Raw genomic sequence first — 17,006 nt, 5'->3', positions numbered from 1 at the left:
TTGTTCTAAAATATATATTATTTGCTTTTCATGGGTTAATATAATTGGTTATCATAAAACAGGATTTTTTGTATTTTTAAATAGCTATATTTCAAAAAATCTTTATCAATGTCACTATAAAGCATTTGCACATTTATTTAAATGTTAGCTGGGATGAATATAGTAATTGTAATTTTTCATAGGAAAACTATCAACACATTCAGAAACGCTGAAAAGAATGTTTGGATTTGAGGTTGATCCCTGTTATTTCTGCCTTAAAGAGTCTGCTATTAAATAAACTAGTGAGCCTCTCCTTAATGATAAACAGTTGAAGTATGTGAAATGTATGGAATGTGAAGACGCCTAAACGTAGTTATTTCTTTATGTCGTTTTATTTTATTTATAAACTTTCTATCTATTTTTACTTTGTGACAAGCCCAAGGGAGCTGTAAAAACCCAGCCCAGTGGCGCCCCCCGCCGGGCGCCCCGGGCCCTGCACGCTTTCCCTGGGTACTCGTGTGTCACGCTACTGCGCACCTCCTCCCAGGCTCAGTTTTTTCATTTGCGCCATTTTGTCCGCTCACTTTGTTGATTGGGCTTTAGCGAGCTGTACTGGAGGCTGGAGCCAATCAGAGGGAAACCGGACAGTGAAGATACGGTAAGGGAAACCCGATTGAAGGCATTCGTAGTTGTCAGCACGGATTGGTTTGCCATGGACCAACCAAATTACTAACCCGGCTAAATGCAACAAAATCGAATGTCAGTATTATTTCGACCGCTGTGTCTCGGCCCGGTTAGACTGATAATAAATGCTTGTTTTCGGCTGCTGTGAGGAAACATGATCTGTGGTGGTCGACAAGCCGTTGCTAACGTTAGCTAAAGGGAATCTCAAACAAAGGGCGGGTTGAAAAAGCCAACGTCCTCCTATCAGTAGACGTCGCCTGGCAAATTATCATTATTTTTTAGCTAACCTCATACTAAACGTGCACCTAAAGGCAGCTTTTTACCTGTTGACTATCCTCCCTTATTTGCTTTTTAGCGTTTACCACGCTGTTCGCTAGCTGACTGACGCTAGCATTGAGCTCTCACGACACCTAGCACAACACCTCGTTAAACCAAGCCAGCAGCTGATATCAAATAATCATGGATTCAATACAATCTCCTTTAAATGTCAGAAATTACATTTGACATACGATGATTAGTGGAAATATAAAGGGCCGTGCCTGTTTAAATATTGTCTAATTAAACAACACTAACATTAGATATCGTTTGGCAACCCCTTGTTTTTTCCCCTGGGTGATGTGAGGTTGTGAGATGATGTACAAATAAAAAATATATGATTTAAGAATCATAGATTTAATTCAAGCTCATACTGTATGTGTTTTTCTTAGGTTTTCAGAGAGATTTTTGACAAATAACAAGCCATGGAGCAGTACACCACTGCCACCACATCTACTGGGGAGCAAATAGTTGTGCAGACTTCCAATGGACAGATCCAACAGCAGGTAACAGGATTTACTCTGAAAAAACGTGGTTTTGATAAAGAAATGTCTACAACACTTGCACTGTATGCTATAAGATCGCAGGTAACGGGCACCCACAACTAAAGCGGTCCAGTGGATCCCAGTCAAAGCCTCTCTTCCTCGTAATTATTTTATTATTATCTGAGACTGTATTGTCCTGTATTATCCTGCCTTGCCTGCAGACACAGGGCACAGTGACGGCTGTGCAGCTGCAGACAGAGGCGCCAGTGGTGACGGCCTCAGGCCAGCAGGTGCAAACACTCCAGGTAGTGGTGTCAACGCCGCCTCCCTGTCAGAGTCACAAACGTGTTACAGCCTACCAGTTTGCATGCTACAACCAGGGCTGTGTTTCATGACCCATCTCTGTGCTGTTTGGTTCATCCTCCCTCCCTAGCATGTTCTAAAGCTGCCTGAACTGCATGTTCCTCAGCACAGTTTGTTGTGTGTCAGCCTCAGGGTTCCTGCTCTCATGACTCCTCTTTGTCTGATTTATGTTTATCTCTTGCAAGATATGCAAGTCAGATGTTGTTCTACCCAGTGAGGATGAAATATATCTGAAACACAAGCCTTATGGATGTGTTTTGAACTTAGCAGGAACAGCATGGATCCATAGTCATTACTCGCTGTCACTTCTCATCATCTAGCTATATTTTCCTTATTGTCTTGTTGTGGCATAATGGTAGTACATTCCTTAAACTCTGGTATTTTTCCATGTGGTACAACTGCGGCCAAAGGCTTTCAGTTGTCTTTTGCAGTCACTCATTTTATATTTTATAATTGATGCCAATTGGACCTCTGTATTCTTCAAGTTGGATATATGCATTCAAATTAATTCGATTTATTAAACAAAACAAGTGAACAAAAAACTGGATTTACCATTTGGTTCAGCATCGGTATTACAGTAAATAAACACTGATTACAGGCAGGTATTTCACAATTGTATGTTAAGGATAAACTGTACATTGAGTTTGGATTTACTATTGAACTGGATGGTTTCATGTTTGTATATAGCAGAGCAGCAAATCATCAAATATTTATCCATGGTGGGGTATCCTTGATGTTTCTGATTTTACATCATTTGTCTTGTTAATCACACGTCAGTGATATTGAGGTAACAAACACTGGCAGTGGTGCTGTAACAGCTTTCTGTATCTCTCTGTAGGTCCAGGGACAGCCTCTGATGGTCCAGGTGAGCGGCGGGCAGCTCATCACATCATCAGGGCAACCCATAATGGTGCAGGCCATGTCGGGGGGACAGGGTCAAACCATAATGCAGGTCCCTGTGTCTGGAGCTCAGGGGTTACAGCAGGTAAGAGATGAGTCTTAGTTATTTCAATATGTTGTACAAGGACATTGTGTTCTCCTGTAATATAATTGGCAGATTTAAACATGACCTTGCTTTCAGTTATTGATCAGTTCCTGTACAAGTTACTGTTGACAAGTGATTCTTACTTGTGAGTTTTTTCCCAATTTAAAGTGCCAAAAGACTAATTTTTCCTAACAATGTGTTTACCCAAAACGCAAATCAAATTATCGCCTTGCGTTACTTGACTAGTTTGACTGCTGCATCGGTCCATTCACTTCAACTAGGCACGGGGGACAGAAGGATTAGGGGCTCACCTCAATGTAGATACTAAAATTGAATAGTCTTTAAAAATATCTTGAACTTCTTGTTTTTATTTTCCCACTTTTTTTAATCAAAGAAACATGACACTCACAATAAATAACCATGCTTTTTATACTGCTGATGCTCACTTTCAAGGAAACAAAAGAGGAAAATAAGTCACTGAGATGCCCTATATGTAGCCAAAGTATTTGATCGAGTCCTGCGGGATGGGATCAGTGACGAGCGGTAAAGCTCCCCCCTAAATGTTCTACATCAGCAGGACTGAGGGTGAGCAGGTCCTTGATACGTGGCTGAAAGTGATTGCTCTGAAATGAACAAAAAACACAGCATTGCAAACTCGAAACAATTGTGAAATCCAGAGTCACTATTTTCTGCTGGTGCCGTGCAAAACCGTTCAGAAGATTTTCCACCAACACACTCAACAGAAAAGACTGGTTCCCTATGGATATAACTGGGAGTGCTTCAGTTGCTTGCCAAGCTTCCAGGTTTCTTTCTTCACTGATTACAAAGTTATGTTGAACTGAACCCTGAACATCACCACATCGTTTGGCCAAATAAAATAAAAGGCAGCCGGGAACATGCAAAGACAAACAAATAAGACATGTTATGACCTCCAGGGCCCTAAGCTGGCTCTCGCTCCTGTCCCACTAGGACTAGCATGGTGTGCCATCCCACAACAATCTTAGTAAAGAGAAAAGAAACAGGCCATTCAGAGGGCTTTCTCGTAAATCACAAAGCATATAAAGATATCTCCATATAGTTGTAAACCAGGCATAATTTGTTCTAGAATGCCATGTATCTTACCTACATTTACCAATCCAAAAAAACAAGCATCCGAGAAACTGCTCAGGAAAAATCCGTTATATTGCTCTTTGCAGAATACTATCCAGTCCAGTAAATGTAATACAGCAAGACCAGGGCCAACCATTTGGCCCAGCGCAGTCTGCACTCTGCACAGCCTGCGCTGCTGGCTTCCTCCAAGTTTAAAGTAAAACAAACTGGTGGTGTGACCAATGGCCATTTACAATTATTAATACTATTACTATTATTAGCATTAGTCTATATTTTGGTTAAAACTAAGCCAGGAAAAAAAAGAAAAACATAAATAATAATAAAAATATATATAAATAAAAAAAAAATTTTAATATCATTTTCGATTATGGCGGCTGTAACGAATATTCGAAAAATCGAATAATCGCTGGCATCCCTAGTACTGTGAGAGCAGAATGCAGGACTTCCTTGACATTGTTTAAAAGGCAATCGTGGAATGGATGCTGGGGGGGAGCTGATGTTATGGGAGTTGGGGATCCTCACACCTGGCTACATTTTAGTTTTCTATGGAGCAGCTCTCTCGCCGTTTCCACACCCCAGGATTTTGAAGACAAGGCTGCTACTAGGGCTGCAACAAACGACTAATTTGATAATCGATGAATCTTATCGATTAATGAAACGATTAATGGACTTTTCGGACTATTACTGTATGCCTTGCACAATTTCTCAAACGCTCTTCTTTAGCCATCAACTTTTAGATTTAGCTTGAGGTTGTTTTAGGCATGTGGAAACTAACAATGAAGACAATAAAGATGAATACTTGATTCAAAAATACATGTATCATTAAATTAACTTAACACATTTTGAACAAAATTAACATTGCTTTTTATTTAAATAAAAATAAATACTATTTCACATCAAAAGAAACAACAGTGTTTTAACAAATCATATTAAATAATCTGACAGAGCTGTAAACAGAATAGCTGAAACTTCAATCAATCAATCAATCAATCAATCAATGTTTATTTATATAGCCCAATATCACAAATGTTACATTTGTCTCAGTGGACTTCACAGTTTGTACAGAATATCAGTATGACAATACGACACCCTCTGTCCTTAGACCCTCACATCGTACAAGGAAAAACTTCCAGAGAAAACCCCACAGTTTAAAGGGAAAAATGGGAGAAACCTCAGGGAGAGCAACAGAGGAGGGATCCCTCTCCCAGGACGGACAGACGTGCAATAGATGCCGTGTGTAAATTGAAAAGATAATACATTTGCAACATAGGTAGTCCAAATGTTTTGAAATGCATGTGTGTATAATAAGAAGATGAATCCACGAGGATATCCATCCAGGACTTATGATCCAGGACCGCAGCCACGACTCAAGATCCAGGACTCGCAATCCATGACACAGGACCGCAGGATCATCCATGACTCCGGATCCCGGCGTATATAGACACCAAAAAGAAAGAAATTTGGGGAAGCTGGGTTAATCGGAACATGAGAGTACACAGGTATAGACGGAGAGAAGGAAGAAGTAAGATGTCCCCCGACAAACTAAGCCTATATCGGCAAAACTAGGGGCTGAATCTAATCAGCCCTAACTATAAGCTTTATCAAAAAGGAAGGTCTTAAGCGCACTCTTAAAAACGGATAGGGTGTCTGCCGTCCGAACACAAACTGGAAGCTGATTCCACAAAAGTGGAGCTTGATAAGAAAAGGCTCTGGCTCCCATTGTACTTTTAGAGACTCTAGGAACAACCAACAACCCTGCATTCTTGGAACGCAATGCCCTAGTAGGACAATAGGGTATAATGAGTTCTTTAAGGTAAGATGGCGCCTGCCCATTAAGGGCTTTGTAGGCGAGAAGAAGAATTTTAAATTCTATCCTGTGTTCTATAGGGAGCCAGTGTAAGGCAGCCAGAACAGGAGTAATGTGGTCCCTTTTCCTAACTCTGGTTAGTACACGAGCTGCAGCATTTTGAATCAGCTGAAGCGACTTGACTGACTTCTTGGTACACCCTGATAATAAGGAGTTACAATAATCCAGCCTTGAAGTAACAAATGCATGGACTAGTTTCTCTGCATCGTTTTGAGGCAAGATATGCCTGATTTTTGCAATGTTACGTAGATGGAAGTAGGCGGTCCTTGAAATGGATTTTATGTGGGTGTTAAAGGATAAATCCTGATCAAATATAACACCAAGATTCCTTACAGTCTCACTGGAGGCCAAATTAATGCCATCCATAGTTAATATATCTTTAGATAATTTGTTTCGTAGATTCTTCGGGCCAAGTACAATAACTTCAGTTTTGGTCGTGTTTAACATCAAAAAATTTAAGGTGATCCACGTTTTTAAGTCCTTGAGGCAGTCTTGAATTTTATTTAGATGATTAATTTCATCAGGCTTGATTGATAAATATAGTTGAGTATCATCCGCATAACAATGAAAGTTTACAGAATGATTCCTTATAATATTGCCTAACGGAAGCATATATAGGGTGAACAAAATAGGTCCAAGCACTGAGCCCTGTGGCACTCCATGGCTAACTTTGGTTTGCATGGAAGATTCATCGTTGACACGTACAAACTGAGAGCGTTCAGATAGATAAGACCTAAACCAGCCTAAAGCAGTTCCCTGTATGCCAACTAAGTGCTCTAGTCTTTGCAATAGGATATCATGGTCGATAGTATCAAATGCAGCACTAAGATCGAGCAAGACAAGAATAGAGACAAGTCCCTTGTCAGAGGCTATTAGAATGTCATTTGTGACTTTAACCAGAGCTGTCTCTGTGCTATGTTGTGTTCTAAAGCCAGACTGAAAATCTTCAAATAAATCATAGTTTCTTAAGTAATCACACAGCTGTTTTGCGACTGCTTTCTCAATAATTTTTGAGAGGAACGGAAGATTAGAAATAGGTCTATAGTTGGCTAAAACCTCTGGATCGAGGTTGTGCTTTTTAAGAAGCGGTTTTATCACTGCTACTTTGAATGATTTTGGAACATAGCCTGATAATAAAGACATATTCATAATATTTAATAAAGAAGTGCTAATTAATGGAAAAACTTCTTTTAACAGCTTAGTTGGAATCGGGTCTAAGATACACGTTGATGGTTTAGAAGAAAGAATCATTGAATTTAATTGTTCAAGGTTTATGGCTGAAAAGCATTCTAGTTTACTATCTAGTGTAATATTATTAGAACTTACGTTTCCGGGAGCTGTTGATAACACTATACTGGTCAAAGGCAAGAGGTCATTGATTTTGTTTCTAAGAGTAACAATTTTATCGTTAAAAAAGCACATAAAATCATTACTACTGAGTGCTATGGGAATAGAAGGCTCAGTCGAGCTGTGGCTCTCTGTCAGCCTGGCTACAGTGCTGAAAAGAAATCTTGCATTATTCTTATTCTCATCTATTAATGAAGAGTAGTATGCTGCTCTCGCTTTACGCAGTGCTTTCTTATATTCATTGAGAGTAATATGCCAAATTAAACGAGATTCTTCAAGTTTAGTGGAACGCCATATCCTTTCAAGTTGTCTCGACTTTTGCTTTATTTTGCGGGTTTCGGCATTATGCCATGGAGCTAATCTATGTTGTTTTATTTTCTTCTTTTTCAAAGGAGCAACAGAGTCTAATTTTATTCGCAGCGCATCTGTAGCACTATCAACAACATGATCAATTTGGGGTGGTGTACATTTTGTATAAGTTTCCTCCCCTACATGCAGACATGCTATCGAGTTAAGTATTGGTGGAATCTCTTCCTTAAATTTGGCTATAGCACTAACAGATAGGTTTCTGCTGCAGGGGCTTTCGGCTAATGCTTTGTAGTCTAGTAACAGTACTTCAAAAGTTACTAAGAAATGGTCGGATAAAGCAGGATTATGCGGTTCGACTAATAGTTGCTCAATTTCAATACCATAAGTCAGAACAAGGTCAAGAGTGTGATTATAGCAGTGGGTTGGTTTATTTACACTCTGACAGAAACCAACAGAATCTAATATAGAGTTAAATGCAACAGTAAGGCTATTTTTATCATCGTCAACATGAATATTAAAGTCACCTACGATAATTACTTTATCTGTTTTAAGTACCAAAGCTGATAAAAACTCAGAGAATTCTGATAAGAATTCTGAATAAGGACCTGGTGCACGGTACACTGTAACAAATAAGATTGGCTGCAAAGTTTTCCAGGTCGGATGCGTAAGACTGAAAATGAGGCTTTCAAAGGAGGTATAATTTAATTTTTGTTTAGTATTGATAAGTAAACTTGAGTCAAAGATTGCTGCAACTCCACCTCCTCGGCCCGTGCCTCGGGCAATATGAGTATTGATATGGCTGGGTGGAGTGGCCTCATTTATGCTGACATATTCTTCATGTCTCAACCAAGTTTCAGTGAGACAGCATATATCAATATTATAATCTGATATTAAATCATTTACCAGTATTGCTTTAGATGCTAGAGATCTTATGTTTAAGAGACCACATTTAATCTTCCTGTTTTGTTGCACTGTAGTAGTTGTTACATTTACTTTTATTAGGTTATTATGTATGACACCTCTATTAGGTTTTACCTTAAATTGTCCTTGGGCAGACACACACACCGTTAATATTGGGTATTTTATTGGGGTCGGGATTCCTATGGATGACTGCCTAGGAGAGAGCGCAGAGAAGCGTGTAAGACTGCGACTCTGCCTCCTGGTCTCAACTCCAGTTTGTCATGGATTAAGTCCACAGAGCCCTGAAATGTTTGCCGAAATGAGATTTGCACCTTCCAAAGTAGGATGAATGCCGTCTCTCTTAATCAGACCAGGTTTTCCCCAGAAGGCTGTCCAATTATTCACGAAGCCCACATTGTTTGCTGGGCACCACCAAGACAACCAGCGCTGAAATGATGACATGCGGCTATACATGTCATCATTGATCAGATTGGGGAGGGGACCAGAGAAGATTACGGTGTCCGACATTGTTTTAGCATAACTACACACCGACGCCACATTAAGTTTGGTGCATTCTGATTGGCGTAAACGAACATCATTACCACCGACGTGAATAACAATCCTACTGTATTTACGTTTATTTTTAGCCAGCAGTCTAAGATGCGCCTCAACGTCGCCCGCTCTGGCCCCCGGAATGCATGTGACTGTGGACGCTTCGGTCTCTAAATTCACGTGTCTCATAATAGAGCTACCAATAACCAGAGTTGGCTTCTCAGCGGGTGTCTCGCTGAGTGGGGAATATCTGTTAGATACGTGAACGGGTTGGTGGGGACCTGCGGGTTTCGCGTTATGCCCCTTCTGAACAGTCACCCATTCTCCCTGCTGCTCGGGAGTTGCCGGGGGACGGCTAAGAGGAGCTACCTTTTGCCGGTCCGCACCGGCTAACATGGGCTTTACTGTAGCTGAGTTATTTTCTAAGATGCGGAGCCGGGCTTCTATGGCTATGATTCCCGCCTCCAACCTAACAACTATACTACATTTAACACATGTATCGGTACCAGTAAAGGAGGTAGGGGAGTAACCAAACATGAGACAGTTAGAGCAGGAAATAGCACCCGAGGGTGGGGAAAGAGCCATGGCTAGCTATCAAGCTAAAGTAGCTACCGTTAGCAAACCCGAAAAGAGTGTAGGCAACTGTGGAGTTACAGTCGCTAAGAGAAGGAGAGTTTGTGAGTGCTTAAGCTGTAGTAACGTGTGATTACAACGTCAGGCAGTTGCCGTGATCAAGAGTTTTAAAACGATCGATTAAGTTAAGATAACAAGCTATCAGCAACAGAACAGGCACACGGGATACCCGGAGATGACAACAACAACCGGAAGTTACAACATGCTTACCGCAATAGTGGTCCGTGTAGAAACAGTCTGTTTCAAACTTTTAACAAAATAAGTAACTCTGTTACCTCTAATCACTAACCCATGTTTGTATCATTGAGTTAACTCTGTGTTGCTGCTAGCATACATAATACCTGATGTGGAAACGTTACTCGTGGACGGGGCTACAGAGCTGCTAGAAAGACAGTCGAACCCGGTGCATTCCTCCGTCTGAATGTGGTGCACTTTTGCTAAATGTTTAGACAAACTGCTCGTGTTACCGCCCTTACATGCTAAACACTTATTGCACTTTTGACAACGAGCATCGAGACGGGTAACGTTTAACCACACCTTGGAGCGCGTTCTCTCCGCCATCTCCGCAGTGTGTTGCTGCATGTAGCAGCTGCGTGTGTGTAAACTGCCCCGCCCCCTCGCACACAGACGGGGGAGAGAGATCTCGTCTGATCGAAAATACATCATAGACGCATTTATTAGTCTTTTTGCATATTAGAAACGAGTTGGCGACACTAAGACTGCAATATAATGTTTTTGTAGCAATAATACATGACATATATTTTTGAAATGTCTCAAGTACCGATAAAAAAGACCAATAACGTTGGAGCTTAACGGCGTGTAAAACACACGTGATGACGTCACCAACGAATCGACGACTGAATTAGTTGGCAGCTAATTTGGTAATCGATTAAGTCGATTAGTTGTTGCACCCCTAGCTGCTACTACTGCATTCTGCAACAGATTTTATCTATTTTGTGGTTGTAGTCTGGAGTCGAGACGGGTGCGCCTGCAAAGACGTGAGCCCACTGCCTCGCTGTCTGTTTTTAAATATCTGGGTTCTTCTTGTACTAGTTTGCTACGACTGCATCCTTGAACCTTGATCATTGTGTTCTGTTGCAGAAAGGACAGCCTGTAGAGACCACAGCACCATCCTCAGGGTCATAGATGCTACCCACTGGTCTTTTAAAGTGTCCTGACAAATTTCTCCTGTCACAGAACTGATATTAGGGTGCCAGATCTTAGTGATGAAATACACCTTTGGTGGCTTGAAAGGATAAGTTTTTGGGATTTTAATTTCAAGCTGCCATTTTCTGCCACCTTCATATGGTGTATCTGGAGGACCGGCTATCTCCCCCCTCAGCTTTGTGAAGTTTCCATCCACCAGTTTTGCTCTTATCTGGTTTTTACTTGTCTCTTTGCTTTCGAGAACTTCTCTGAACCCCCGCCTGACCTGTTAGCCATGGCTGTGTCTCCTTGAATTTCATGTTGAGGAAAACGTGGGAACCATTATACAAGCAGAGGATAGTAATTATATGTATGGGAAAAACACACTGAGTTTATGTAAGCAGATGTAGAACATATTGGATACACTAAGTTCCTTTGTGTGAGTGTTTTAGGTCACTGCAGTTAAATATAAATGAGACACAATGTTGAGATGTTTCTGAATATGTGTGGTACTTTTTCCATGTGTAGATCCAGCTGGTGCAGCCGGGTCAGATCCAGCTGCAGGGCGGTCAGACCATCCAGCTGCAGGGCCAGCAGGGTCAGCCACAGCAGATCATCATCCAGCAGCCCCAGCAAGCCACCATTGCTGGACAGAACCAGGTACTACATTCTGACCAGTTTAGTGGCAAATCAATTCAACAAATCGTTAATATGATTACTGAGTATGTGCTCTCCTTCCTCGTGGTCCCTCAGGGGCAGCAGATCACCGTGCAGGGCCAACAGGTGGCACAGACGGCCGACGGACAGACCATCGTCTATCAGCCTGTCAATGCAGATGGCACTGTCCTGCAGCAGGGTAAACTCAACTTTCTCGTACTTTTCTGCCTTTGCCTGTGTATAGAGTGGCGAAGTCACGCCCATCTACTTCCGATCTACATCTTATTTCGGAAAAATTATGTATTGAAGTCAATGGAGAGAAAAAGTATCTTTCGATCCCGTTTGAATTGTGCCATGAATTACACATATGATGTTTGTCAATCTTAAAAAATAATTTCCATGTCAAAAAATTCACAGTTTGTCGTAAAACTGTTGAAATATAAGACTATGAAAAATACGCAACTAGAAAGACTACAAATCCCAGAGTCGCGTAAGTGATGTCACAATTGTTTTCCTCCACTAAGAGATAGCTAAGATCAGCTAAGATAAGATAACTTTAACAAGATGCCTGTGTGCTTAGTACCAGGTTGTTATCATACCAGCAATGGGTCTTGCTCGTTCTTTCGCTTCCCGTCTGATGAAAGGACCAGGAGTGGCTGGATCAAGTTAGCTACCTAGCTAGTAGCTAGCACGTTAGTTAGCATTACAGCCTTGTCATTTGTATTAGCCTTAATATGAAGTAACATTAAGTAACCCAAAACGTTACACAGTAAGTGTAGTAGTCATATTTCGTGAACCCTTTGAAGAGTACTGTCACACCGGTGTGATCATTCTATAATACACAATTTAAGCCCAGGGGAGAAATGCTAATGCTAACGCTAGCATCGGCAATCTTTTCTACTTCATGCTATCTGCACAAATGGTTGACATTAAACATTCAAAAGACCAGGCAGTTCAGAGAGAATCAAAGGAAGGCAGGCAGGCAGGCAGCTTTGCATGACATTCTTCTGGACGTGTTTCATTGTGGTGATAGTGAGGGTAGCCATTCGTTTTGTTGACAAGGCAGTTGTGACGGCCATCTTGGTGACGTCTGTTGTTCTGCGAGTCCAGAGATGTAGTTCATTGAGTGTTTCACACAAACAAATGTGTTACTTCACAGTTCTACGACATTTTTTTTTTTTGACTTGCAAAATTATCTTTTAAATCAACAAACATCATATGTGTAATTCGTGGCACAATTCAAACGGGATCGAAAGATAATCTTTCTCTCTCCATTGACTTTAATACATAATTTTTTCGAAATAAGATCCCATGGAGGTCCACCGGAAGGGGAGGGACTTCGCCACTCTATACTTTACGAACAGGAGCACTGCTGAGTTGTGATTTTGAACCGTGATGATAATCCCCTCTTGCAGGAATGATCACAATTCCAGCTTCCAGTCTGGCCGGCGCCCAGATTGTGCAGGCAGGCGGTGCCAACACAAACACTACTAACAGCGGCCAAGGCACTGTGACCGTAACCCTGCCCGGTAACATGGTCAATTCAGGTGGAATGGTCATGGTAAGACCCTGTGCAGAGGTATCAGACTCTTCTTACCATTGTATTTAGTTTTTTTTTATATTTTTGAATCTAAACTTGTGATTTGGTGGAGGTCACTTTCTTTCAGAGCACCAAATGTAATCTTTCAATCTATAATTGTTTTGCTAATCATAACATATTTTTGTCTATCCATTGTGAATCTGTAGAAATTGGGTGTAGTTTGTACGCGAGTAATCATAATCTGGATGTGATTAATTTATTATTTGTTGATACTTAACTTTGTTGTCTGAATCAGTGAATTTGATCAAAAAGCTGATCAATATATTCGAAATGTATTATATCTAACTTAAATTAACTTTGTTGAACCATGCCAATACATTCAGTGCAATCCAATCCAACTTTATTTATATAGCACTTTAAAAACTTTGAGACCAAAGTGCTGTACAGAGAGATAAGCTCACAAAACATAAAATAAATAGATTTAAAATAAAAGATACAAACACAAAACAAACCAGATTAAACGTAATGATTAAAAAATAAATAAATAAAATAAAACAGCCATATAATAAAAACAATAGACCACTGAAAGCAAATAAAAGCAACAATCTACTTGTTCCCGAATGCTAAGGAGAAGAGGTGGGTTTTAAGACGGGATTTAAAAACAGACAGTGTGGGAGCCTGTCTGATTAGCAAGGGCAGGTCGTTCCACAGTTTAGGGGCGGCGGCAGAGAAAGCACGGTCCCCTCTGCGCTTAGACTTCGTTTTTGCCGCCCTCAAGAGCAACTGATCAGCTGACCTGAGAGTGCGAGTTGGCGTGTAGCTGTGTTACAGCTCAGAGAGGTAGGGCGGGGCCAGGCCATTGAGGGCTTTAAAAGTAAATAAAAGAGTTTTAAACTGAATCCTCGAATGAACGGGCAGCCAGTGGAGTGAAGATAAAATGGGGGAAATGTGCTCGTGTTTGCGTGTGCCAGTTAGGAGCCGTGCTGCTGCATTTTGCACCATCTGCAGGCGAGCAAGGGAGGATGCACATTAGTGGACAATTAGTGGTCATCATGCACCACACTACATACATTTTTTTCATATTTTGCCTGAATAAACCTCTTCTCAGGACTTTGAAGGCATTTGCAGAACATGTTAGATTGACAGCTCCCTTACTTCTACTACACTTGTTAGGGCATAACAACTTGCACATTTTTCAAGATATTTTGACCTCATGCCCTTCCAATAATTAGTCTTCCCAGTGTCCCCCTATGGATGTCTATAGCTAGAATGACTGCGATCACCTGTATATGCAAAGTAACTACTTCTTTGTGTCAGCAAATATTTGTTTCCTTTCTCTGCCAGAGGCTTTAAACACGGTTTCCCTGTGTGTATCTCCCTCTCTCAGATGGTGCCTGGTGGTGGTGCAGTTCCTACAATGCAGCGTATCCCCCTGCCAGGGGCCGAGATGCTGGAGGAGGAACCTCTGTACGTCAATGCCAAACAGTACCACCGCATCCTGAAGAGAAGACAGGCTAGAGCCAAGCTCGAGGCTGAGGGCAAAATCCCCAAAGAAAGGAGGGTAAGGACAATTAGTGGTCATCATGCACCACACATGCAAACACATTTAAGAATCGATGACCATGAACTTGATCATGGCCAAAATGATAATCAAAGATATTTTGATCAGTTACAATTAATTGATATTTTCATTGCATTTCCACAGTTAAAAAAATACAGCACCTCTTTAATTAATTCTCATTTAATAAAGGTAATTTCTTACTGTCAATAACACCTTACCTCTAGTGCAGTGTTTCTCAAAGTGTGGTCCGCGGACCAAAACAATGGATGTCTTTTCTGAACATTTATCCATGCTGGAAGTAGATTTAGATGTTTTAGGAGTTAGATAGAGATTATTATCTAATATATGCATCCGATGAAGCATTGCATGAAGTCTGTTGATGAGTCAGAGGCTGTTGTTGGGGCTGCAAAAACGTTTTTTTATTTGTTTTTGTAGGCAGACCATGCAGGCCAGCCCAATGGTCACCAAGGTTCATGTTTTAATAGCATTTTTACAAAAAAAATCCAAGGCGTGCCTAACATGTGAAAAAATGGCTTAGACCCCAGAGAGTTAAACTTCGGCCTGCAAGCATAGTTTTACTGTATTTTGTTTTGAAAATCCACAGCGGAGGTTTGTGTCGTACTACATGCGGTGTATTTAGCATATCTCTCAGTAGCCAACGATCTGTGAGTCTGTTGGCTCGGACATAAACTCCGTAATAAATGTAGTCTACATTTTATAAGAGGTGTAAAACCTGTGAGCGTTTTAAATTGCATTTGAACAAAAATGTTTATATAATTTGTATTATTGATTTAATGTGTGAACGAGGCGATGTAGAGAAGGTTAAACTGTAATTTCTAAACTGTTGGAGTGGTAAGCAGATATTTGTGGAGTCAGGTGCGAGTGTTTTTTTTATTGGTTAAGTGGTCCTTGGTATGAAAAAGTTTGAGAAACACTGCTCTAGTGGTAGTTAACCATGCACTGGGGGGAAAGTACACAAATGTATTTTGTTTTCTGGGAGTATTTTTAATAACCTTTGGATCAGCACTGTTGTATATGTGTCACACATTTGTCATGCTCTTGTACTACTTATTTTCTAGCAAAAATACCTTCACGAGTCTCGCCACCGCCACGCCATGCAGCGCAAGCGAGGCGATGGAGGACGTTTCTTTTCACCTAAAGACAAGGAGGAAATGGCTTTGGCATTGGCACAGGTAAGAAATAATACATTTTCATCTAAGAACGGACAAACTTTCTTTTGAAAGATTTATTTTTTAAATCATTTGTATGGAATTAGGGCATGAAACGCCTCATGAATTATCTTGCTGACCTCACTGATCCTTTATCCTCCTCTGCAGCAACAGCAGGAAGCGGCCCAGGCAGCAGGAGAGGAGACGGTGGCTCAGATGATCCGAGTCTCATAGCACCGCCGCAACACTTCTGCCTGTGAACTCTGCGCTGCCTGAAACTCTTCATCCCAGCTAACCTGATCTGCCGCACCTTCTTCCCTCACTTTTACTCTCTCCTGCCTGATTGTCATATGCCAAACGCCAGCGCCACCACTAGATTTCTCCTGATATCTCTCCCTTCCTACACTGGTCTTCCAGGGAGTTGACTGTGTGGCTGCTTCTCTGAAAGGGAGGGTCCTTTCCTTCTCCGCCTATCTGGTTTAGTGTTTATAAACAGGTTTTCATTTTCATAATGATTTGTTCAGATTACTGAAAATGGAAGTTATGGGTAACTAGGGCTAATCACACTTCAAATAACCTCTGTGAAGCCCTGTTAACAACTTCCTATTTGCTACCAGTGAATAATTATTGCTTTTAAATATTTTTTGTAAATGGTACAGATTTCTTTTCAGAGACACTCATTAAGCATGGCTTTAACCTTTTATGTGATGCCATATATTTCCCTTTTTTTCAACCCATTTAAGGTGGGGGGCGGACTCGGCATCATAAGTCCAACCTGTTTCCACTGAGCAGAAAATGAAAAGAGAACTAATGTGAACATATTGTACAGAAATTTGTTTCCCCCCCTCTGTGTGTATCTGGTGTACTAATTAGTTTGCCCATTTCTTTGGATTCATTTTATACAGTTTGTGGTTAGACGGTGTCTGTAGAAACACAATGACTAAATGTTTAATTACATACACATAATATCCATGTAGTTACTTCCTTATTGTTCTCAGTTGTTTTTTTTCATTGTAGATAATAGATTTTTTTTACCCATCAAATGCAGTACTGCAATGTTTTGTTCTTTTTATAATGGAAAAAGGGTAAAAGATTCATGAAACCTATGTCCATTAAATGTTATTAAGTGACTCAAAGTTGTTTGTGGTTACTCCTTCAATCCCAGTTTTGGCTAGTTAAGAAATCCTATGAATTCTATCCATTGGCATGCCGTAAAAGTTGTATTTCAATATTTTGCTTTTGGGTAGTTTAATCAACATAATATATATCATTTTTAGAAATAGTGTGCTAGAATTACGAAGTAGCCAGAAATATAAATGCTCAAGTTAAGTCCAAGTACTCAAACTAGTTTTAAGTACAGCACTGATAAATATTGAATTGATATTCTGATTCTGATTTATTTAG

At 40.6% G+C, this 17,006-nt stretch overlaps 1 protein-coding gene and 1 pseudogene across 10 annotated transcripts; one reads left to right on the top strand and one right to left on the bottom strand.

Moving 5' to 3' along the window:
• The first annotated feature begins 482 nt into the window (after positions 1-482).
• nfyal (nuclear transcription factor Y, alpha, like) lies at positions 483-16,732 on the top strand. 9 transcript variants are annotated; one of them, XM_079677167.1, is made up of 10 exons: positions 483-637; positions 1,371-1,484; positions 1,685-1,768; positions 2,665-2,811; positions 11,204-11,335; positions 11,429-11,531; positions 12,748-12,911; positions 14,260-14,433; positions 15,513-15,626; positions 15,771-16,732. In XM_079677167.1, the coding sequence occupies exons 2-10, from the start codon at positions 1,404-1,406 to the stop codon at positions 15,834-15,836; spliced, it is 1,065 nt and encodes a 354-aa protein (XP_079533293.1). In that variant the 5' UTR covers positions 483-637; positions 1,371-1,403; the 3' UTR covers positions 15,837-16,732. The 9 variants fall into 9 exon arrangements, with proteins under 9 accessions (XP_079533293.1, XP_079533292.1, XP_079533290.1 ...); XM_079677166.1 differs by having other exon boundaries at positions 1,685-1,771; XM_079677169.1 differs by having other exon boundaries at positions 484-637; positions 12,748-12,893.
• Positions 4,901-11,090, bottom strand: LOC307037201 (ubiquitin-conjugating enzyme E2 K-like; annotated as a pseudogene). The gene is made up of 2 exons: positions 11,061-11,090; positions 4,901-10,961 (listed from the first exon to the last, which is right to left on the bottom strand). The product of its transcript is annotated as a ubiquitin-conjugating enzyme E2 K-like (transcript).
• Positions 16,733-17,006: the final 274 nt, after the last annotated feature.

This window comes from Notothenia rossii (genome assembly GCF_949606895.1).
Source record: "Notothenia rossii genome assembly, chromosome: 4".
Lineage (NCBI taxonomy): Eukaryota > Metazoa > Chordata > Actinopteri > Perciformes > Nototheniidae > Notothenia > Notothenia rossii.
Note: the sequence above shows the minus strand (reverse complement) of the source record. Positions and strands in the feature narration are given on the sequence as shown.